This window comes from Leuresthes tenuis, unplaced genomic scaffold (assembly GCF_036924035.1).
Source record: "Leuresthes tenuis unplaced genomic scaffold, fLeuTen1.0.hap1 SCAF_3, whole genome shotgun sequence".
Lineage (NCBI taxonomy): Eukaryota > Metazoa > Chordata > Actinopteri > Atheriniformes > Atherinopsidae > Leuresthes > Leuresthes tenuis.
Window position 1 is genome coordinate 2,915,128 of NW_027325357.1, and position 25,070 is coordinate 2,940,197.

The following is a 25,070-nucleotide window of genomic DNA, read 5'->3' on the forward strand; positions in this document are numbered from 1 at the left end:
GATGAAATGCCGCAGGTTTTATCACATTGTGGTGGCCGATGCCTTCATTCATGCTGCAGTGTGTCTGGGGTGGGAGCCTGATGGACACAAACTAAAGGAGGCTGTGCAAGCTGTTGAAAGAAAGCCAGCTCAGCCGTTGGCAGGAGGCTGAAGTCATTAAATACGATAGCAGAGAAAGTCACGCTGAACAAGTTGAAAGCTATAATGAACAATAGAAAACACCCGTTTCACAGTCTCCTGGTGGGGCAGAGAAGCAGCTGACGGCTCCTCTCATGACATTGTAGAACCAAGCGGTTCAGTGGTCCTTTGTCCTATCGGCTATAAGACTTTTTATGACCCTCCCCCAATCATACACACACATATTCACATTTCACTTCCTTTGGTGCGATCAAACACACCATCACCTTTTTCTTTAGCTATATATAAATGTTTATTTAGTTAGTTTAGCATGGTTGTTTTTCTCAGACTTATTGGATATTTTAATTCCCCTTACAGTGATAGATAAAGCATCTATCTCAATGTGCCTGAACTGTTCAGAAAGTAGTGAAGTTCCAGTTTAATATCAAACAGATTGTGCTTGATGTTTGAAAGTCATCTGAAAAAGGGACACAACTGAAGAATAAAGGACAGATTCTTTTCAGCTTGTTTTTATTGAACAAAAATGTTTCAAAGATCATGTAGGAAATACATTATTATACAAGTGTTGCACAAACGAGACTAACAGAAGATCTAGAAAAGGGCATGAACATGACTGTGTACAGACTGATCGGAGAGGGGCACGAGGGAAGAGGCTCCTCAGCAACATGAAGTTCAGCAGAACAGATGTGGAAACCTGTGAAGGTTGACGTGGTCTCATTTTAAACGGGAACAGAACACAGAACATTCCCACATAATATCTGATTTCTCTCACATGTCCTGTGAATCTCAGAGTATTTAAACTTAACAGATGTCTGGAAATCCAGTTAATTAAGAACTGTACCTTTTTTCTTCTTTTTTTTTAAAAAAAAATCTCCCAAAAGACAGTTGTCCCCATGTAATGAAATGATGGTGTGTCGGTTGTTTTATCAGTTTTATCAATGATGTTCTGGAGATTAGCCACTTCTTTTTTCTTTTTTTTGGACAAAACTGTAGTTTTATTTGAAAAAAAAAAATAAAAAAGGTCCATTTCAGGCTTTTTTTCTACACTTCATGTAAAGATTTTTACATGAGAAAAACTCTAAGACGACGATGGGTTCTGTCAAGCTACTTTTTATCCCAGTTTGAGCACTCAGAAATATTGTATTTGTCTCGTGGAATGTGGTTTTGTTGAGGGAAATACACAGACGTTTGTCACATAACATGAAAATTGATTCACATGGTCCTCACAGTATGAAAACTTTGGAAAGCACAGAAGATGGCTTGGTGTGCTCATCCCAACCTGCAGGGGGCAGCAGTACAAACCATCCCCAACAGGAAGTCACTGCTCTTAAATGCCCTAATCTGAACTAGAAATACAAAAAAAATAAAATAAAAATTTGATGACATTCTTGTGCCAGCACCAACACTGCGGAGTTAGCACCTGTAGCAAAAACCCAAAGTGGATAAAAGAAACCAAATTTCTGAGATTATTCCAGGTATTTTCTGAATGCCACAACAAAAACGCCTTTTATTCAGAAAAAGATGACAATAAATCACCATCAAAGTGCATTTCTTTAGATGTATGGTGAGCCACAACAGTTCAATTGCATCTGATAAGTTCAATAAAAATAATTATCGTAATGGTTCTTTCTCCCATTTTTGGACAATTAAATTCAACATCGCACAAATTAATTCCGATGGAAGATGAACGCTTCAACCTTATCAAACTGGTCAGAAAAACCAACAGACCAGCAGTTGCAGATCCACCACAAACGTTTCTAAAATCAGTCAAACTAACGTGTTACAACAGGGTTAACACTGAAAATGTGTTCAGTAGATTTGATTCTGATGTGGTTTGAGACTTAAAAAAAGGGCCAGATATGAGAACCAATTCTGAAATTATAGGGTGATATTTGTAAAAAAAAAAAAAAAAGACTTTGAAATCTGCTTTCATGATGTGAAATTGTGAGAAAACCTTTGGGACCCAATTCTTAAATTTCATGTGCGCAAATTTACAATTCGAAAAGACTCATTTCAGACCTAAAAATGTTCTGTTTCTCTGAGACATCAAATATACTGAGCGGCCGCACACTCCACATAACACATTTTTCGTTTTCACGAACCAAAGGAACACTTTGTGAAGGACCAATTTATCGTTGTCACTATTTTGAGTTTGCTGTGCTCACTTCAGGGCCTTTCTGATTTCCAGTGAAGACAAAATAAAGATTAAAAAATAAAAAATACATAAAGGAAGAAAAAACATTTTCCCTCCTTATAGTTTAAATCAGTTGTTTTGCTGGAAATGGGATTCTCTTTTCCCCACAATAGCTTAAATGTTTCCTCCTTTCCAGCAGACAGTGTGGTGCGGCACCGACACAGCACCGTTTTAAGCGCTACAAGTAAAAAATATCTTAATTTCCAACACATGGCGCTTTAGTTTAAATGAGTTTAAATACTCTTAACAACAGCAACCCACACGTAACATCTTTTTAAAGGGCAGAAAATTCACCTTCTGGCCCACGCTGCCACAGTGGATGTTGCTCTGTCCCAATGAGCAGCTGAAAGCAGAACGTTTGGCTGTAGAACAAACTAAACTTTGACAGTGAAAATGTACCAGCACTTGGCTGATAGTCATTTCCCAGCCTGCTAGGAAAAGCACCACCTATCTTCATTTGCCTTTCATCTCTGGGTGCTTCCGTCAGGAACCAGAAGTTTCAGAGACAACCTTCTCTGCCGTCTCAAAAACCCGCCAGCGATTTCAGAAACGCATGTAAGACATCTGCTATGAACACCGAGAAACAGCCAGGTGGAGGCTAATGAATGTAAAACACCAACATCTGCTGAAGGAAACCGAGAGAGTCTGGGTTGGGGGGTGGGGGGGCTGTCATTTCTTCTGGAATCTGAAGTCTCTCAGCACATGGTTGAGAGGTTGGATCTGAATAACCGGACAAAGGTTGACATGTAAGATCTTCTGCGCTTTTCTGCAGGCTTCAGCCACAGAGCGAGAGTCGTCCACTTTTATCACTTTCCGCCTGAAACTTTTCTCGTCCTTCCAGCCATTTCTCTGCCGCGTGGGGTTGCTCAGTTCCTTGGAACTCAGAACATCTTGGTGGAGGCCGTTGCCCCTCCAGCCGTTGCTGGTCAGCTCTGTGTGAGTCTCTGGGAACGCCCGGCCATTGGCATAGAAGACCGGCGCAGAATCTCCAATGAGTGCGCCGTCCAATCGGATCGGGCAGGACAGGCTCTTCTGGCTGAACAAGGCCACAGCTTTGGTGGGCGCCCCACCACCGTTCTGAGAAGGCTGAGAGGGTATTCCTGAAAGTGTTGGAGGGTGCTTCTGCGGTGAAAAGGTAACAGAGGGCATCTCAGAAGACGATTCACAGATGGCGTGGATCTGGAGTCTGGCCGTGTGGAAGCCAGACAGACCTTCGATGTTCGTCAGTCTGAGGCATGGCTGCACATCGACCTGCGACATCTCTACAGTTCGACTGGGCGTCCTGCTGCATACAATGGCGCGATGGTCCATCAACATCTCCGGAGGCCGGACCCCTTGAATCCTGGGGTTGCACCTCTCGGAGGTGTTCCAGGATGGGTGCACCTCCCTCTTCTTCACTAGAGGCTTCCTCTTCCTCTTCTTGGCGGTGGGTCTGCTGACGCTCTTGTTGGCTGGCTTCAGCATATCTTCCGTGAGCGGCTCGCTTGTGCAGGAGCGGTAGGCGTAAACATCCTTGCTGCGCAGCACGGTCGGCTTGTGACCCTCTTCGCTCAGTTCCTGCAGGAAGGTCACAAGCTCCTCTGTGCTCGAAATGTCTCGGGACATCGGGCTGAGGATCTTTAGAGCATCCAGGAGGACATTTTGCCCTGCTGATGACATCCGGGACCAGGAGTGAACGGCCCTCCGCTCCTCATTGGCGAATACCAATGGCCGGCTGACCATGGGACCTTGTGGTGCGTCAGCCATGTTTGCAGAGCTGCAGGAAAACAAATGAACACTTTCAGTCAAAGTGAATTCACAGAGGATCACAACAAAACTAAAACCAATTAAAAAACAAAGTGATGAAAACAATGATCTAACAAAAGACAATTCGTCACCATTCGTTCTTTACAGATTTATAATCCTATAGGGATTGGAAACCAGTTCTTTTACTGGTTCCAGACCAAGTTGCACGGAGCTGTCGATGTTGAATTGGTAAAGCCGACTGCAGGAGATGCCGAGCCACTTAAAGCTTTTACAAACTGTCGCTCTGCTCTAATAAAATCCTGTTTTTAATAACCACAGCATCATCTGACAAAAATCACCATTCAAGTAACTTACAAACAACGTCTGTGTTGCGAATTCAGCTGTTTTCTTACACATATAAGAAAGAAGAGCAAAGGTTTTCAGGGTGAGAAGAGGCAAAATGTCCTAAACGTTTATGGTCCAAACTGTCCTCATACTGCACATAATGACCCAATCAAAAGAGTTTAAGCCAGAGTATGACTCAGGACTCAGTTTCTAACACCCCTAAAAATGACTTAAATAGAAAGTTACTGGAGTCAAGAAGGGACTGGAGATGATCATAGTTTGATGTAATAAAGTTTATTTAGTCACAGTGGCCACAAAACCAAGTCAGCCTCGTACCTGGATATAATTAAATAAGTCTCTTTTGGTCCAGTGGTAATGGTGTCATAATTAATCTCTTTTCCCTATTGGTTGCCTTCCTACGGCGGACTCTAATGGCATCAGGTTGCAGCTGCCGAGGGCAAGTCCTGACATGCCCAGGCTTGTTTATCCACCATTATCTCCGTGTCAAACCTAGGACTGGGCAATAGGGCAATAGGGCAACAATTTTATTTTCAATATTGATCGATCTCGATACAAAGGTTTTTAATGTAAAAAACATCCTAATAATGGCCGCAACATAAAGCAAATGCAGTTAAACTTTATCAACCAAAGTTAAGCACCATGTACACCCCCTCAGATTTAGTATTATAGGAACGTTTAAAAGACTTCTAGTTGCAGATCTTGTATCATAGGAACATTTAAACGATGTTCAGTTGCAGATCTAGTATCATAAGAACGTTTAAAAGACGTCTCGATGCAGATTTAGTATCATAGGAACGTTTAAAAGACATCTAGATGCAGATTTAGTATCATAGGAACGTTTAAAAGACGTCTAGATGCAGATCTAGTATCATAGGTACATTCAAAAGACTTCTAGTTGTAGATCTGGTATCATAGGAACATTTAAACAATGTTTAGTTGCAGATCTAGTATCATAGGAACATTTAAATGATGTCTAGTTGCAGATTTAGTATCATAGGAACATTTAAACAATGTCTAGATGCAGATTTAGTATTATAGGAACATTTAAACAATGTCTAGTTGTAGATCTAGTGTCATAGAAACATTTAAATGATGTCTAGTTGTAGATCTAGTTTCATACTGACATGACAGAAGGATAGAAATGTAACTATATCACAGCTGAAAATGTCTTTAATACAAATTAATTTTACTTTCGAGAAGTCTGTCTGAAAGACTCATACAAAATTCACAGTTGATGTTGCATTTTTTTACAAAGCACAAGTTGGTATGATACACCGAAGCCAGAAAGACAGGACGAAGAAGAATGCATATAGATAACATCTATAGCTGCAGAGAACAAAGCTATTTTAACATGGTCAACCACATTAAAAGCTAGCTTATCATAAAGCCATATGTCTATACATACACCATCTAAAATAGACACAGATAAGCTGCTTTAGGATGGAAAGGACTGAAATATTAGTGTCAACTGTGAGAGCTGCGGTGACTGAAAAGCTTCCTGCAAGAGCTCTACAGCTTGATTAAACGAAGGTGCTACTGTATATTCATTGTGTCATTTTTCACTAAAAATGATTGGTTTATAAATGGTGCAATAAAAATACATCTTTTTCCAGACATGATGAATGATCGCGATTAATAATCGCGATTTCAATATTAATCAGAATAATCGTGATTGTGATTTTGGTCATAATCGTGCAGCCCTACTGTAGATAGCTGAAAATGTCTCAAATTCAATCGTGATCTAATTTGGCGATTGTTTTATCGCCCAGACCAAGTCAAATCCTACTGCATTTTTAAAAATGTGTATTTCTTGTACAATAGTACATATGTTCTTCCTACAATTAACTTAATCCACATATTTTCACATGTATATGTGAATTATTTCAGTGTTTCACTCCAGAAAACCCAAGTAAGCAGTGCATTTATAAGTAGTAACACAATGTAAAAAGGGTCATTGTCTATACTGAGATTTAAACTTTTTACTCCTATTAACTGGACTAACAGAAGCTCAAATCAACTGCATGTTATCACACGAAATTACTGAAGATCTAGAAGCTTTCTAATGCAACAGGACTCAGGTCTGATACTTTAAATCAAATAGAAAACTGCGATAGCAGTTAATAACCTCAATTTTCTCCGTGTAAATGAGCAACCACTGAATCATGACCCAAAATAGTGTGATTTCTACATGAAAAAGGCTATAATTTAAGGGGGAAAAAAAGGTGGAACAGACACGTCTTAATGATGCCGTCTACTATGAAAATTTCAGCAGCTTGCGAGCGGCGTGGCCATGAGGTTTAACCTTCCTGCTCCTCATTAAAAATCATCCAGGAGATTCTATTATTCTATTTCTGCGGCTCCTGAACATACAATGCTACTCAGAACATGTACTGCCGCAGCTGTGAACACAGGCAGGCTGATTAATGCGCTGGGGGGGGTGCTATTTTACTGTTGGCAGCGGTGTAATCAGACACCTCTCTTTGCTCGACCAGCAGACAGAAAAAAAAACAGCAAATGTCACAAACCCAAAGGTACTCATTTGCTGAGAAAACCTCAGCAGCTGCATCATTAGTCTGAGCTCATGAGAGGAAGCCAAATGTGACCTTCTGCCCATTCAGCACCTGTTCAACGCCACCTTTAAAGAAGCCTTCGCTTCTACAAGCCCTGGAAAAAAAATATGGAATCAATCCTCCTGGAGGATGTTCAGTCGGTTGTTTTATAGGATTCATTCAGTGCAGACACACATATTTAACACCTGGATCATCTGGCTTTGAAGCGTGGATTTCACTAATGAAAAACATTCTTATTCAGCCAGACTCACACTTTCTAGTTCAGAAGCCGACAGATTAGCTTTACAAGGTGCATAAATTTGATCTCAGATTGAGATTCAGACAGTTTACTGGACATGTGAAGAACAGTTTGAGCAGTCTTTGCTCTGTAAAAGATTAATCAGCCTGAAAAATGAGCTCAGCTTCACCAAACCTCCGTCTGACGGATGGAAGGAGAACAGAGTCCACCTGAACGATGGCTGCCATCTCCTCTGGTCCTTTACATCAGCCCATATCATCAGAGATGGAAGGAGAACAGAGTCCACCTGAACATCTCCTCTGGTCCTTTACATCAGCCCATATCATCAGAGATGGAAGGAGAACAGAGTCCACCTGAACATCTCCTCTGGTCCTTTACATCAGCCCATATCATCAGTGATGGAAGGAGAACAGAGTCCACCTGAACATCTCCTCTGGTCCTTTACATCAGCCCATATCATCAGAGATGGAAGGAGAACAGAGTCCACCTGAACATCTCCTCTGGTCCTTTCCATCAGCCCATATCATCAGAGATGGTGGAAACCTGCTGGTTTCCTTCAGCCAGTCATCTTCCATGTTTCATTGGACCAAACTAAAGCTCCAGCATCGTCTCCTTGGTGATTCATCTCTGAGTCTCACTTCCATCCAACCATCCACAGTCCCTGGCTGCTTCTCTTCAGCCGCTGTGAGCTGCTTTTCTTCTCTTTAGGTGTTACTGATGCTTTACTTTGGCTTCTCTGGATGGAAATCCCATTTCCTTCAGCTGCTTTCTTACAGTTCTCTCCCACAAACATCGACTCCTGCTTCTTTAGTTGAACTTTTTCTGTTTTCAGACGTGTTGCTTTGAGTTTTCTGTCCCGACTCTTTGACCTGAACGTTTCCCTTTTACAACCTTCCTGTTTAGTTTGTTCTTGCTCCAGATTTCAGACCCAGCTGACTGGGAACAGCCAGCATCTCTGAGCTGAATGACCTTCTGGAAGTTGTTTGTTAATCATCTCTATTGTTTCCACTGGCAGCTCTCTAGTTGGGGGTCGTGATTCCTGCCAATCAGCAGGTGCAACAGCTCATTAAGCTCTCTAAGAACTCTCTTTCCAGTGCAGCCTCATTTGCATATTTAGACTTTAGAAATGCAAATCACAATCAACATTTTAACAGTTGAATGTTGACTATATTTCATGTTTCATATCATATTTTCTCCCCTTAAAGAATGTATTAAAGCAACATTTTTTAAGAATGGTGATTGTTTGTAGCTCCTTGCTGAAAACCCTGAGGGAGGTGAAGTTGGATCATTCAAATCCACCCACATTAAAGTAGTTTATCATGTTACTTCCACATCTTCTAACCATACCCAGTCGAATTGGACGTTGGCAGAGTTGGATGTGGGGAAAGTTGAATGATCCAGTTGTCTGCCAGGGGTTGTATTGTAACAAGCAGCAGAAGAACAGAAAATAATGCTCTGGGATCGTCTTTCAACAAGTATAAAATAAAAATATCTTAAAAAAAAAAATTGTGTTTCGAATGGTCTTAAGGAAGTTAAACAGCCAACATTTAGCATCTTTCTCCACTGCACCAAAAACTAAAAGAAGGAATCTGAAACAAGTAGAAATGGAAGGGTTCATTATTTATAAATCCATTAAATAAAAATAATACAGTCAAGCTCACCGTCAGCATTTTAATTTAAAATTAACAAGCTGTAGCCCTAATGTTGCTTTCTGAATACGGTTTAAAGTCTCCACTGACTGGTTTCCTGATGATGCCACAGAGCCTGCAGCGTATTCTTTATCAAGGACTCCATCGGGCTACAGGTGTGTCGAATGGTTTGGTCGACCACTGAACCCATCTACATGCATTTTGTCTGAAGGTACTTCCCTCTAGAGACTTGGTACTATTGACAGTTTCTGTGCATTGCAAAAAAGAAACAGTTATATTCGTTAGAAATTTAACCCTCTAACACAGCTCTGGTCAGGAGGTTGTATATTACCATCAGGTAGGTGCTTTACCATAAAATCTAAATAGTTTTTAACCGTTTGCAAACAACCATTCATGCCAGTTTTACTCAGCACGCTGACATGCGTAGCCACGGTTAGAGTTCAATCTGGCAGTTTAATTGGACGATCGTCCTTGTTCCTGGACACAGAAAAGGCTGAGCTATGCTAAAGAAGCCATTTTAAATTGGATCTTTAGGCACTTTGTCACAAAGACACATAATTTGTTCCCATTTCTTTAGCTGCATCTATGAAAAACAGCAAAGAAAACACAGTTTGACAGACAGAAAATAGGATTTCTGCAGCAACAAGGTGATTCCCAAAGAGCTATTAGCTGAAAACTTGGCATATCTCAGCATGGTGTGCAGTGTGTCCTTAAAACATTTGAGGAAACTGGACAAGTGGAGGACAGAAGAAGAAGTGTCAGGCCTAAAAAACTATCTCCAGCAGATGAACAGGATCTGAAAGTGATGTCCTTAAGAAAGAGGAAAAAATCCAGCTGTGACCTGACAGGACCTGAGAGATGCATCTGGACCTTCAGCTGATCCATCTACTGTTGGCCCAAGCCTCATCAGAAATGGTCTCCATGGAAGGGTGGCTGTCAAGAAGCCGTTCTTAAGGAAGGGAAACAGGGAGAAAAGGCTGAGCTGTGCCAAATGACACAAGAAGTGGACTGAAAATCAGTGGCAACAGGTCTTATGGAGGGATGAATCCTCCCCAGAGCCCGGACCTCAACATTATTGAAGCAGTGTGGGATCATCTGACAGAGAACGGAACAAAAGGCAGCCCACATCCAAAGAAGAGCTTTGGGATGTCCTTCAAGAAGCCTGGAGAACTATTCCTGAAGACTCCTTAAAGAAATGACAGGAAGCTTGTCTCAGAGGGTTCAGGCTGTGTTGGAGAATAAAAGCTCCACTTTTGCTATAGAATGTAAAGAATATTAATCCAAGCAGAAACTGAAGTCAGGCTGAATCAAACACCACAAAACTTGCCACGACTTGCTAACTGGTAGTTTGATCTTTCCTGGTTAAATACACCAGGCCTGTGACAGAGTCTTACAAAGCCACCATCTGCACTTCATCAGGCTCAGCTGTGCTGGAGTCTGAACGTCTTTTGATGTGCAAACATTGGCAAGAGTTTAAACTTAGTTTGTTATAGCTGCCTGTAACCGTCAGTAAAAACCTGACTTTGTGGGTAAAACGTTTTCCATGTAAATTACATATTTATCAAACAACCATTTGATCCTACTACAGATTTTCTTACAGGATATTATTTTTGCAAGCAGCTGAAAGTGTTTCGACAAAAGTTCATCCAAGTTTAGTACAAAAGAAGAGCAAACATCTACTTTTTATCTTATTATTATTATTATTAGACAGGAAGGTCCAATCGAGATAGAAGATCTCTTCTAACAGGATGTTTTTGGCCAAATAATGTAAATGTTTCACATCAAAGACTATTTCAATTAGTAGTTTTATAGCTTATTTCCAGTTAGAAAACTATGTGAAAAGAACAGGTTTCTTTCAAAGCAGCTCTTGAAGCAACACTAGAGAAGTTTGTGAACCTTAAAGCTATGTGCTTCTGACCTTTGTTATTCACATTCCAGGGCCTGAAACTGCCTTGAAGCGTCTGGGGGCTGAGATAATGCAGTTAACGACTTTGGTTTCAGGCCTGGCACCACACGCTTTGACATTTTTGTGAGCTTTTGATGGCATCTTGGTGTCCTCTTCAACACAACATCAAATTAATGTCTATGGCTGTACATGTGCAGGGCTCACTGAGATTTGTTTTTATGACTGTGGCATTACATCACAGAACTGTAAAAATGACAGGTGTGACTTTAAAAGCATGGAAAGAGTGGACCGTTTGTAAGCTGCTGATTTTAAGAAGCTCATTTCATGCATAAAGAGCACAGAAGCAGAAAATAGTTTAACCTAGCAGCCTAGGAACATTTAAAAGACGTCTAGTTGCAGTTCTTGTATCACAGGAACATTTAAACAATGTCTAGTTGTAGATCTACTATCATAGGAACGTTTACAAAGACGTCTAGATGCAGATCTAGTGTCATAGGAACGTTTTAAAGACGTCCAGTTGTAGATCTAGTGTCATAGGAACATTTAAACAATGTCTAGTTGTAGATCTAGTACCATAGGAACGTTTAAAAGACGTCTAAATGCAGATCTAGTATCATAGGAATGTTTAAAAGACGTCTAGATGCAGATTTAGTGTCATAGGAACGTTTAAAAGACGTCCAGTTGTAGATCTATTACCATAGGAACAATTAAAAAATGTCTAGTTGTAGATCTAGTATCATAGGAACAATTAAAAAATGTCTAGTTGTAGATCTAGTATCATAGGAACATTTAAACTATGTTTAGTTGTAGATCTAGTTTCATAGAAACATTTAAATGATGTCTAGTTGTAGATCTAGTTTCATAGGAACATTTAAATGATGTCTAGTTGTAGATCTAGTTTCATACTGACATGACAGAAGGATAGAAATGTAACTATATCACAGCTGAAAATGTCTTTAATACAAATAAATTTTGCTTTCGAGAAGTCTGTCTGAGAGACTCATACAAGATTCACAGTTGATGTTGCATGATGTTGCATTTTTTTACAAAACACAAATTGGTATGATACACCGAAGCCAGAAAGACAGGACGAAGAAGAATGCATATAGATAACATCTATAGCTGCAGAGAACAAAGCTATTTTAACATGGTCAACCACATTAAAAGCTAGCTTATCATAAAGCCATATGTCTATACATACACCATCTAAAATAGACACAGATAAGCTGCTTTAGGATGGAAAGGACTGAAATATTAGTGTCAACTGTGAGAGCTGCGTTGACTGAAAAGCTTCCTGCAAGAGCTCTACAGCTTGATTAAACGAAGGTGCTACTGTATATTCATTGTGTCATCAGCATAAAAATGTACCTTGGCTGGATGTCGTCCCGGAAATTAAATAAAATGGGGGCTAAAATAGCTCCTTGAAAAAATTGTGAGTAGGCTGGTGTGTAATTTCTTAAAGTAACAAGATCATTTCTAAGCCAATTCACTGACACCGATAGGGCCAAGTCAGAGAAAGTCAGAAAGAAGAGCTTGTGCTAGTATCAAAATCCCCCAACAGGAGTAGCACATCTCATTCTCCTACACTGTCTAATATCCTCTACAAACACTACATGCTGCAGCATTAAACTTGCCTCTCTACTGCAGGTGAAACAGGTCACTGAAATGGTTCAAAAGGTTGTGGTGTGAAAGATGGAAGGTTAACTTCATAAACTGATCAAACAGATCAACAGAAAGACAAAAGTACTCACGTTTCAGTTGTTTATTCAGCTTACATCTCCATAAAAATTGACTTGAGGGTTTTTTTTTTAAACCTCGTAACGTGTGAAATTCCACCTTCATAATTTGGATATCAAGATGGGCTACCGCTACATGATCTACGGAGTCTAAAGCTTTCAACAAGTCAACAAATAGAGCTGCACAGCGTCATTTACTGTCTAACGAGCTGATAATATCAGTTCTAACAGCCACAGCTGCTGTAATCGTACAATGATCTCATCTGAAATGTTCGTCATTGACTAGAAATGTTACCGTCTGATATTTATGAAGGATTCAAACACTTTAGCCAGTACTGCTGATCTAATAAGGCGGTAGATATTAAAATGTGAAGGGTCCCCAACCTTTAACAGAGGGAGAACAAGAGCTGATTTCCAAGTACTGGGAATGACACTGGGAGAGATTCTCAGACTAAAAATAGAGGTAACAGGTTCAGCAATAAAATCAGCAGCACTTTTTAAAAAGGAGACTTTTTGCAACCTGATAAAGACTCAGGGTTCTCTTTCTTAAGTTGTATCCCTGTAAGACTGAACCTGCAGAAACAACATGACTATTACAATACTGGTGCTGCCCGTGGCTACATTTTGGTTCACAAATTTCTGTAGGCAACTTTTTTCCAGAATAGTTTGGCAACATGGTGTCAAGGCTTGGTGTCGATGGTTCAGAGGCGTCATGTTGTGAAGCAACTGTCCCTTTTTAGTCTCTACAGCATTAACATTGGTGTTTTTATCTATGTAAACACTCCACACAAATCATGATAAGAAGGATCGTGACTATTGGTTGTAAAATCTGCTCATACAATTGAGAAAACAACAAAATGGAAACCTAGTTTTCTCACGTGGAAGATAAATAGACGCACATTCATCAGGTAAAAAAAAAAAATAAAAAATTAAACAATGGGCTACATAAAAGGATAGATACATACAAAATAACATTTATTAGCATTTTCCAGCAGTTTCCTGGAAAGGCCAATTAATGCCATTTGATTTTAGACACTTTTTTCCAAAGTGGCCAGTTCTGTTGAGGTTAGGGTTGAAGATCTAAACTCAGTAACTTTCTTTAAATCTTCTCCCATAACCCACTTTTATGTATACTTACAGACTTTCTGATTAAGATTAATTAATTTGATTATTTTGGTGTTTAACTGGACTTGTTTGTTCTATTCAAAGTGCAGTGAAATGACTTGCTGTGAACCGGCACTATACAAATACACAAAATTGTTCTAATAACTTAAAGTAGCATTTGAGAAATTAGCTAAGTTTTTGCTCTTTGTCTCCCCCTTCAGCTCAGGGGTGGAACACCACTGTCATTAAAACTAATCCATGTGTCAGTCCTGCACATGCACAGCCATTGATGAGAATTTGTTATCACCTTAAGGTCACAAAAATTACATTAAAAGGCCTTAAAAATATCAAGCAACCACAAAGCGAAATAGCGCGATGCAGGGCTGGACACTGTAGTATCGCAGCCCTCCCTTTACTCCTCTATAATATTATGCACCTTGTGGCTTTGTTTACAGAAGTAGAAGCCAGCTTAACAACTGCTGAAAATGGACCAAAAGAGAGGCTTTGTTGTAAAAACAAAGGCCCCGTATGGGATAGAATTTCAGGACTCACCACTTTAAGAAAAACACCTTCAAAGTGACCGGAAGCAACACTTTATTCAAGATAAAGAAACAGACTCGGGTTCCTACCAGAAAAAGACCAGTTTTACATTACAATGAGCAAGTCTTTATGCTCCCAATCCCTGGTAAAGTCGTACCTTTTCTTTAAAAGACCAGAGACAATAGCATCACACCTTTCTCTTCGCTGTTGGTTTGACTTTCAGCCAGCATCCCGCCTACTGAATTCCTTTTGCCTAATGTAATTGTGCCAGGCCACACCTAACTGGTCTGATCACAGCTCTTCGACTAAGCTGCCCGTTGCTGTTGGCTCGAGTCGACAGTTCATGGCGTGACCTCGCAGCCATGTTTTGGGGGTGGAGCCACAGAGGAATTTTACACCGTAAACTTTAATTACAAGTTACAAACAGAAGCAGCCGGACACCTTTTTTGTCTCTGTACGAAGAATTAATAGCATGTTTGGAGAAGCCAGACCTAATTATTGCTTTGTACCACACTGAGATGCACAATATTCAAGATCACACACGCCAAACTAACTTGAAGTTTTACTCTCTAATACCAACATTTTCTTTCATCTGCAGTTGGACCACGGACAGCTGGAAGGCTACTGATCCATTTATTGGTAAAATCTCGAGCTTTAAACAGACTAAGCTGTTAAAATAAGCACTGCAGAACTTAACAGCCGATGTTAGTTTTTCTGTAACGGCACTTGATGCTTATAAAGCATTCATTGATAAACGGGAGATTGGAGTTGACCAATTCTGACAAGAAAAAAAAGACCGACTTCCTTGTTGGGATATAAAAAAAAAAAACTAAACCATGAGCTGGCAGATCGTTATTACCTCTTTTAGTTCTTAAGGGAACCACATAACTAATCATGAGCTTTTAAGTTAATAGGAGCCAGAAACGGTGGTTAATCCCGGCTACAAAGTGTTTCGGCTGGTGTGTTTCAGAAATGTTTGTGAAACAGCAAAGACTGAACCCATCTGAATTAATTAAGCAATTAACAAATCTGATGAGGCATTTACTCTAAAGTCTGTGCTGAGCAGTTTGTTACCACAACTCACTTATTTAATCAACATCTCACTTCAGACTGGAACATTTCCAAATGCCTTAAAAACTGCTGTCATTAAGCCTCTTCTAAAGAAGATGCCACAGTACTGAACAACTACCGGCCCATATCAAACAGGCCATTCTTAGGCTAAGTCAGAGAAAAAGTTGTATACCAACAGCTTACTGACTTTCTCCTGGCTAACAATGCTTTTGATACTTTCCAATCAGGCTTTAGGCCCCACCACAGCACTGAGACAGCTCTGATCAAGGTGATAAACGATATCCACCTGAACACAGACGCAGGCAAAGTCTTAGTTCTGCTGGACCTGAGTGCTGCCTGTGACACAGCTGACCATGTAATCTTATTACTGAGGTTAAAAGACTGGGTGGGAATCTCTGCTGGTGCTGGTTCAAGTCCTATCTCGAGGACAGGAAGTATTTTGTTGAAATTGTCTCAGACTAAATGGCTATGACCTGTGGGGTACCCCAGGGGTCAATCCTGGGAACCCTATTGTTCAATCAGTACATGTTCCCATTAGGCCAGATAATACACAGCTATAATCTGTCCTACCACTATGCAGAGGACAGTCAGATCAATGTGTCATTAACTAAACAAAAAACTGAAATCATTGTCTGAGGCCCACAGAAACAAAGAGAAATTGTTATCAGTCACCTTGAGACTCTCTCTTTCAAACCTAATAATAAGGTTAGAAATCTGGGGGTAATATTGGACTCAGACCTGAACTTTAACAGCCACATTAAATCAATAACATCAGCAGCTTTTTACCATCTAAAAAACATCAAAGGAAAAGTGTCTAAACCAGACTTAGAAAGACTAATCTCCAACAGGTTGGACTACTGTAACAGCTGCTCACTGGGCTCTAAACGGGCCGTAAGACAGCTGCAGGACATCCAGAACGCTGCTGCTCGAGTCCTGACCAGAACCAGGAAATACGACCATATTAGTCCAGGTCTCAGGTCTCTGCACTGGCTTCCTGTCACTCAGATGATAGACTTTAAAACAGCTCTGCTCGTGCACATCTCTGACATGTTAGAGCCACATGACCCAGCTGGGACTCTGAGAACCTCAGGGAGGGTTATCTGCACTCTTGGCTTTTAATTTAAATAATTATTATTTTTTAGGTTTTTTCCCCATTGCCTTTTGTGATTTTATGTCGCTGTAAAGCACTTTGAATTGCCTTGTATACAAATTGTGCTCTACAAATAAACTTGCCTTGCCTACTCTGAAGGGATCTCTGGGGATAAACACCAAAAAAATAAATAAATAAATCAAATAAACCAAAAAAGCATCACTGTAAAACAGCAGAAAAGTAGGAAAATGAAGGAAATCGAGCCACATGATTCGCAGCCCCACCCTGATGACTGGTGATATCATATTACAAGTCATATCCACTTCACTTTTTATTAAAAACTGCCAACAACGACGAACTGTATCAGGTAACCAACTTCTAATTTCTCTTGTTGACAGTTTAAACGGTGAGGAAGAAAATCTAACCGCAGCAAAGGAGCAGCTGGAGGAGATTTCTAGCTACTCTGCAGTTAAAAACGAACACTTCCAGCCTCTACAGAGACAGCAACACAATCCATTAAACTGATCGCCTTTCCACCTGGTATGAACGTGTGATCTGTACCTGGATGGCATTCGATAACAGCTTTAAATCTTAACATTTAATATAATTAAGTAGAGATAAATTAGTTGGGCCGATTTAATTCCATTAGAAGATAATCATCAATAGCCTCATAGTGTGGCTGATGTGGAGCAGTGCTCTGGATTTCCTGCAGGTATTTGCTTGATGCCTTTTTGTCTTCTTTAAAAAGGTCCCATATCAAAGCCATTTTCATCTAATTAACCAAGTCGTGCATGTCTCCAGAATGTGTCTAAAGGGGCCAACTTAAAAAAACATTACAGATCCTTGAGTAGGTCACCCTTTTATAACCAGTTTTCAGTCTTGTCCAGAGAAGCCATTTTATGGTGTCGCCTTAAACACAGCTGCCTACAACTTCCTTTCAATGAGAGTTCAGTGAGCAACAGGACTAGGAAACCAAAGTTTAAATTAATTTGTCATTATTTCCTGTGCTGTTCCACACAAATCTATGAGTTTGTAGTATGAATCTTATATCGCAGCGTCAGTTTCATCATAACCATAAAGCGCTGGCTGAGGAGCTGTTCCACAAAAGGTTGGATTGCTTTATGACCCTTTTCCAGTCATTGAACAATTAATGACACCTTTCAAAATCAATGTAAAACCAATTATAATATATAGAATAATAACATACAATAAGAGAAATAAAACCGACAAAGAAAGAGTGTAACCGGGGGCTCACACCAAAAGGGGCGTGAGCGGCCAGCTGCCATTCATTTTCAATGTAAGCTGGCGTCGATGAGCGGCGTGTTGTGAGCTTCAAGAGTTGAGAAAGGCTCAACTTTATGCAAATGAGCAGTGATGCGACACGGCGACAGCCAATTAGGGCCGATCTGGATTCCGAAGGCGGAAAAAAGGCGGGGAAAAAAGCGGAAAACGGCAGAGCGCAAACACAAAGAAGGCTGCCAAGAGTACGATCCAAGGTGAAAGAGGGAACCGATGTATGGATAGATTATTATATATACATATAAGCCCCGCCCCTTTGGCCACTTCCAGCGGCAGAAGAAGTACAAGCGGCGGGTTGTGAGCGTCGTGGGCTGTAGGTAACGAAATGCCTCAGCTGGGCTGCGTGCCGTTACATGTTGTTATGTGATTGGTGAGTTTTACAAGTCTCCAACAAGGGACCTGCTGTAGCAGACTGTGCTGAATATCAGTCAGCCGGACGCTGCTGAACACGCCGACTCATGCATCTGCGCTGCCTCTGCATTGGAAAGCTAACAGGAATCTGCAGAGTTGTCACTGGACGAAGTCGACAAACGTTTCCAATTCCAAAGTAAACTCCAGAAATACTTCCAAACACAGCTTCTCTGTCAGTTTAATGCTGTCCTCTTACGGAGGTTAAAATTAACATAAAAGTCGAGAAGGTCATTTTCAGACACTCAATTTAAACTAACTTTGGAGTCTTTAAAAAGAGAGACTCTGTAGTCTCTACAGCCCTAACTTGACTTGTGAGGTTATTTTGTGTGTAGAAGGATTACTGATAAGAAGGCTCCGACCATTTTTAATGGAACGTGAAAATCATTAAAACTGAATTATCATACATTCCCACTTTCAACATAAGTACTACCCACTGAATAGTGCATGATTTTATTCTCTACATCCATCTTTCTCAGCTCGGCTGTTTCGCTCATTTAAAAAAAACATCTGTGATATCAACTTAGTCAGCTAGCTTCTAAAGAAAAAGCCACAATAAATGACACAGAACAAAGAGATTTGAATGAGAATTAAAGATGTTATGTGCTGTGAAGTCGGCTGTCTGAATACTAAGCGTCTCACTTCATTTAAAGGCTAAAATTCACAAAAATATCTGCTATGAAGAAAAGACGATACACATCTTTGACGTGTCCGATTTGAAACTTTTGATGTCAAAAACCATTCAGCCGATTAGCATTAACAACAACAGACAGCTTTATACGTCAGATTGAATACTGCCATTGCACTTCTGCATATGTGCATGCTGGTGAGTTAGCATTCAACTTAAAATTAGGGTGTTGCAATGACTTAGCTCTCTGGATGTGGAAAACCCAATAGAACCAACTTAGAACTGGCTCGAGGCACCAGAACCAACACCGGAAACACTTAGCTTAAATTAGCTAAAAAAACACAAAGCTTAAATATATTTTGAGTCCTCTGTCACACATAAAAAAAATTATCATTAACCAACCAGACATTTATTACTGATTATAAGCAGCAAATATATAAAATTCCATTTCAAGAAACTGACAGCATGTCTGCTAAGGACACCGATTAACAGATTTCAGATCAGCTTAACTGAACCACACCAATCAGGCTGTGAGGGCCCACCATCTTGGCTTCCCTTGTTCCCTTGACCCAATTTCCCCTGGTAATGTTTTTTTTTTTTTGGGGGGGGGGGGGGGGGGGGGGGGGGGGTAGAGAAGAGATGGAAGTGGTTACATTTGCAACCATTCATTCATATCATTATAATGATGTTCTACAATATCCGCACCCCATTTTATTTAAAAAAAGTTTCATACTTCCAATTTTTTCAGTGTTTAAAAGAAACAATAGCAGTAATAGTGTTAAGACATATATATATATATACTAACATTTAAAATATAAACCAAAATAATCCTGATTATAATTTCTGCCACAGTCATGCAGCCATAATTTGAAGCTTAATGTGAATCTTACAAAACTATTCTGTGGAATCCCAGAATAAATACAAGAAACGTACATTAACCACTCAGTTTCATGAACAGTAACTCTACCAACCCAATATAGTGGGCTTCAGCTTATCACCATATAAGACAAGTTGATTCCGGCCTTAAAAGTCCTGCTTGCAGACCACACCAAACAAAAGTAAACTTGTGGGTAACTCATCAATATTGCAACTGCTCAAACTGTAAACCACTAGCTGAAATCCGCCCCATTTGTTCTAAAACCAATCGTAATTCACATCCACATACAAAGCAAACGGTTTTTACAGGACACATGTTCAGGTAAAAAATAAAGATCAATCTGTCCAATGAAAAACAACCAGCAACTAACATGAAGGACCGAGGCAAAAATGAGTCTTGATGTATGTTCTGTGGATTATAAACAGTGTGCGGAAATGGGAAACACTTTCCTGAACTCTCACACTGCGAACAGAAGTCCAACACATTGTGTAAAAAAAGACAACGCATCAAAACAATCCCAACCTCTATTCTATATACCGACAGGACACAAAAGGCGTAACAATTGCCTGACAGAAAGAATTGGCTTGCAGCTTCAGCCGGACAATAGTCAGATTTCTGTTCTTTTTGAAAGGTCATTTGGAAACAGACATGTTTTCATTGTCTGGTTTGAAGAGAATAAACTCGGCTGCATAGCGTCGTAAAAAAGTTGGCAGTACAGACTTCATTGCTTCAGGCTGTAATTCAATAGAAGAAGTAGTTGGAAAAACATCAAGAGAAGAAATAAGAGAATTATTCTTAAGGAATCACTGTCATCTCTAGGAGTATCTGGATATTATATCATATCATAAAACAAGTATGCCAGATTCTTGCATATTGGCTCCCCCTACAGTGGGATTTAACACTGCTTGCTTTACAGAATGACAAAGACACCCCCAAAAGCCACCAAGTATGTCAAGAGACATGGCAGGGTAATGTTTCTGTTTATGTATTTAGCAGACGTTTTTATCCAAAGCGACTTACAAATGAAGATATAACAAGCTATACAAAAAGCTAACAATAAACTACATAGAAGGAACCCAGGAGTCCGACTCTGTCAGAGGGGACAGAGTAGAGATAGGGTGCAGGCATAGAGGGAAGTGCAGAAAGATAAAGTGCAGAGATAGAGGGGGTAGGGAAGTACAAGGTAAGTGCTAGGATAGGTAATTCAGTAATGTTACAGAACTTAACAAGAATAAGACATATTTATATACTATGATTCACCACAGCATTACTCTACTCTGATTTACAGCTGTTACAAAGTTCAGTCTGAGATAGCATTTAATTAAGGACTTAGTCTGCAACACTTCAAGAGAAACACCTTCAAAGTTACTGGTCCTGCCCTTTTCTTGAAAATAAAGAAGTCAGTTTTAGCCCAGAGGTAATTATGTCACACTCAATCTTTTTACCCAGTTTATTGACTTTCAGCCAGCACCCCACTTTCTAAATTCTTCCCAGCTTATCTTATGGTGTCAGGTTGCTCCTGTCTTGGGCAAGCTGGTATTTGAAGCATCCCCCGACATATTCTGTGACCACCATGATCTCTAGATCACATCCTACGCCATTTTTCAAAAACATTCTTGAGCCTTAGCATATATGCTCAGTTTAGTGAAATATATTTTCATCATGATATGATATTTTGATCATATCTGCAAGTTATTTTAATATAGTATTATACTTCATGATAATAATATAGTAAACAGTGATGTATTTACAAAGTATCCTACTCAATAATGACATTTTAGTGATCATAATTGTATTCTTCTCAAGAAATTAAACCTGTATGTCGGCAATTTCAACGAAGTAGCCCAGCAAAGCAAATGCAACAGAATAAGAGAGCAACAATGTTAGCAACAATGAAACCAAGTCTGCATCTGTCTGTCATCTTGTTTTTTTTCTCTGAGCTCGCTCCAGCAGTAAAATTCAGTCTGATGTGTAAAATTGTTCCGTGTCTTGCTTGTACACCTAATCTGTCCTTCCTCATTCCTATTGTGGCGTTGTCTTGGGTCTAGTTGCCATTCTAGTTGCCGTACTGGTAATAGTGTGTTTTTATCTAGTTGGTGGTGCTTGACATGGCAAAACGCTGTTGTGCGAGGCAGGAAACCAAAGTTAAGAAGTGGTATCTCAGCTACCAGGTGCTCCAGGGCAGTTTTAGACAAGTGAATGTGCATAACAAAGAAAAATCTACTTCGGAGTTTAAAGGCTAACTTTTCCAATGTTGCTTTAAAAACAGCAAATAGGCTAAATGTAGAGAATCACTGTGTGGGCTTTAGGAGGACTCAATAAAAATTGTTTAACTGTGTACTCAATGACTTGGTCATATCTGAAATTTAATGTGCAAGAAATTCTTCTAATGTTTCAAATGTCAAAGAGGAACCTTCACCACTTCTTTTTGGTGGTAGAAAAGTTAGCATGCGAGTCCAACGTCGTTGTATAGAAAGACAGCTGCTGTATATGAAGCCTTTGTTTGCCGTTCTACAATTTAGAGTGTAAATTAGTAAATACTTCCAATAGCCCGTTTCTCAGAGTATTTAGCCTCTTCGGACGCTTTGCATGCTAGTTTCTTCAATTTCTGTAGCAGTATTGCAAACATTAGGCTATTTTATTGAGAGGTTACTAAGGTATGCACAGAACAAATTGTACCTCCCCCTGCTGGATGAGTGGGTACACTGCAACGCCCCCTTGCTAGTAATGTCGGACTATTATCGTAAGTTTAGACTGAATGTCTGGGGTGAGCAACATTATTATGCTCAGTTAAAAAGTGTTACAGGATCCTGATCCTGTACTACTAACACAGCGACTGCTCTGAATATCAGACATGGTTCATTTGAACAAGAATATCCAGTCAAATTACTTTACAAATATTTAATTTGTCTTGCGATTTAATAACAAAGAGCCTTCTTTAAAAATATATTTTTGATGGGCTGATTCCTTTTCATTTGAAGATGTCACAAGCCGAATTGAGATCTTCCAATGACCGATTCTAGCCCATATTTTGCCCATTTATTCCTTATGTATTCAGAAAACAATGGGCATATCATGACCTACAATCCACTTAGATTGTTCTGTTGCTTTCAATATATTATAGGCAAGGCAAGTTTATTTGTAGAGCACAATTCGTACACAAGGCAATTCAAAGTGCTTTACAGCTACATAAAATTATAATTGATCAAAATATACATTTTTCAACTTAATCAAAAATGAACAATGTTCCAGTTCTGTTTTGACTGCCAGAGCACTGGCTACAGCACTGAAAAACTGGTCCTTCACTAGCATCAATTCTTTGAAGGCCAACGCAAAGAACCAGTTATGTTGGTGTTATGGAGACCAATCAGACCATCTAAAACGTTAGGAGTGCCATGTTTAAAAATCCCTTGGTTCCAGCTGGAACCAACTAGAGCCAGTGTGGCGTTTAGTCTGACAGAGAACAATACAAAACTGAGCTTCAACGTGTAACAATGACATGAAGACACACTGAGCTAGAAAAATAGCACAAACTCTGAAATTCACAATATACTTGAGGTAATATCAAACATGTATTAAAAGGACAATTAAAGTGATAGAATGACGAAGATCAATTGTAGCTCTGGCTGTGTGAAAACTAAACCAGTTGCTCATCATTCTTGCCCTCTCAAAACCTGGTGCTCAGGCGCTTTGACATTTTACTTACTCTATGACTTGTATCGGAGCACAATTCGCTCAGCAGCAACACATACCGCTTAGAAAAACTACAACGAGCCCAGCGCTCCTGAAGCGCTACGTAAAAAGTTGGTGTTTACATGACAGTTTGCTCATGTAATGACCAATGCGAAGAGCAGAATCGCAGCTTTAGCTGGAACCAACCAGGACCTGACGCTAGCACTGCAACTGCTTTGATCAAATGGTAAATGGACTGTACTTTTATAGCGCTTTTCTAGTCCAACTGACCACTCAAAGCGCTTCCAACACTACATTCACACACACTCATACAGCACGTCTTAAGTCTATACATAACTACGTGCTTTCTAACCATTCATACACCGATGGATGCATCGATAGGCAACGTGGGGTTCAGTGTCTTGCCCAAGGATGCTTCACCCGAGGAAACCGGAGTTGAACCACCGACCTTCCGATTGATGGCCCAAAAAGCGGTCCTATTGGGGCAAACGGCAGCACTGGACAAACGTTATTCATTTTCACACCCTTTAGGAGCTAGCTTGCTGATATACCAGCACAATAGTTTACTATATTTTTGCTTTTCTTGCTAGCATTGTCTCTCTTCGTAAACAACACGTGTGCCACTAAAATGTCCAGGACAGCAAGCCCACACAATAAACAATATCTAACAAAACAGACAAAAATAACATCTGCTGGTTTAAAAGAACAAAGAAGCCTCAAAATGTTTGACAATCTGCAATCTACAGTCTGCAAAGCAAAGAACAGGCTAGCTAACAAGGGAATGAAGTACAGTGCGCGCGTGTTTCGCGTTCTGCAGCTCTCGAGCGCCCCCTTTCCGAACGCGCCAGTGTGACTCAGGCTAATTTAAAGAACGTACCTTTCCTGCGCACTTTAACTGGGACCAAACGTTCCCGTGGCCGCGGTATGGGAGCTCATTTGCAACTTTAACAGGTTTAGAAAGAGACGTCGCCATTTTTCATACGGACTTGTTAACTGCCAGCTTCAAGCTATGGTCGTCAAACACTCTACCCAGCAATCTTTCCTCTGTCTGAGCAGTTTTAAGGGCTGTCTCAGCCCCTCCGACCGGCCGGGCCTCTGCTCGCCGCACACTGACCGTCACGTTTACCGAACTGGAAACGAAACGCTTACACAGAAACGTGAAAGAGCTCTTGAAAAAGGCGGTTTTACCTTTTAACGGTGATGTCTCGGCATCCTCCGGTCGTCGCTGTGTCGACGCTCCACGGTAAAATGGCTGCAACAACAGCGGTGTGGATGACAGACCAGTGAGAAAAGGCGGAGGCTGCCGGGGAGGGAGACGGGAGGCGGGCTCAGTTAACCCCGCCGAGGGGTGGGGGTGGGGAAAGGGTACAAGTAGCTGAAAAACCTTTAACCGAGACTAAAACAAAATCCCCAAAGGAATCACAGGAGAATAATAAAAACACAACTAACTTTTCACAACACGGCTAATAATTTCGTGGTAAACAGTCTCCCTACAAACTCTGAGGGAGATGTGACGTCACAACTGGGCGGGGCTAAATTGTATTTTTGTGTTTTGTCGCTAAAACTCTTGACTAGCGAACGTCAACACATTCGGTGAGTTAAAAACAGCACAGCCACGATCGAAAGTGCTTGTATTGTTTCAGCTACATTTACGAGCTGATTTTTAAACAAAACAGTTGTAGCGATTGTTAGCGTAAAAAAGTTAATTTCACTAACAATTGAAAAATCAAAGATTTTTGTAATCTAATAATAATAGTCCCCAATCCCCAAAGGAATCACAAGAATCAAAGGAATCACAAGAGAACAATAAAAACACAACTAACTTTTCAGAACACGGC

At 40.2% G+C, this 25,070-nt stretch overlaps 1 protein-coding gene across 2 annotated transcripts; it reads right to left on the minus strand.

Moving 5' to 3' along the window:
• Positions 1-631: 631 nt before the first annotated feature.
• Positions 632-24,521, minus strand: ccdc71 (coiled-coil domain containing 71). 2 transcript variants are annotated; one of them, XM_072381427.1, is made up of 3 exons: positions 24,421-24,521; positions 10,799-10,848; positions 632-4,088 (listed from the first exon to the last, which is right to left on the minus strand). In XM_072381427.1, exon 3 carries the CDS (start codon positions 4,076-4,078, stop codon positions 3,002-3,004), a length of 1,077 nt encoding a protein of 358 aa, XP_072237528.1. In that variant the 5' UTR covers positions 4,079-4,088; positions 10,799-10,848; positions 24,421-24,521; the 3' UTR covers positions 632-3,001. The 2 variants fall into 2 exon arrangements, with proteins under 2 accessions (XP_072237528.1, XP_072237527.1); XM_072381426.1 differs by lacking the exon at positions 10,799-10,848.
• Between the last annotated feature and the right edge of the window lie 549 nt (positions 24,522-25,070).

Bases quoted from the DNA above. Each gene is read 5' to 3' on its own strand.
- ccdc71 (XM_072381426.1), bottom strand. From the start codon at position 4,078: ATGGCTGACGCACCACAAGGTCCCATGGTCAGCCGGCCATTGGTATTC.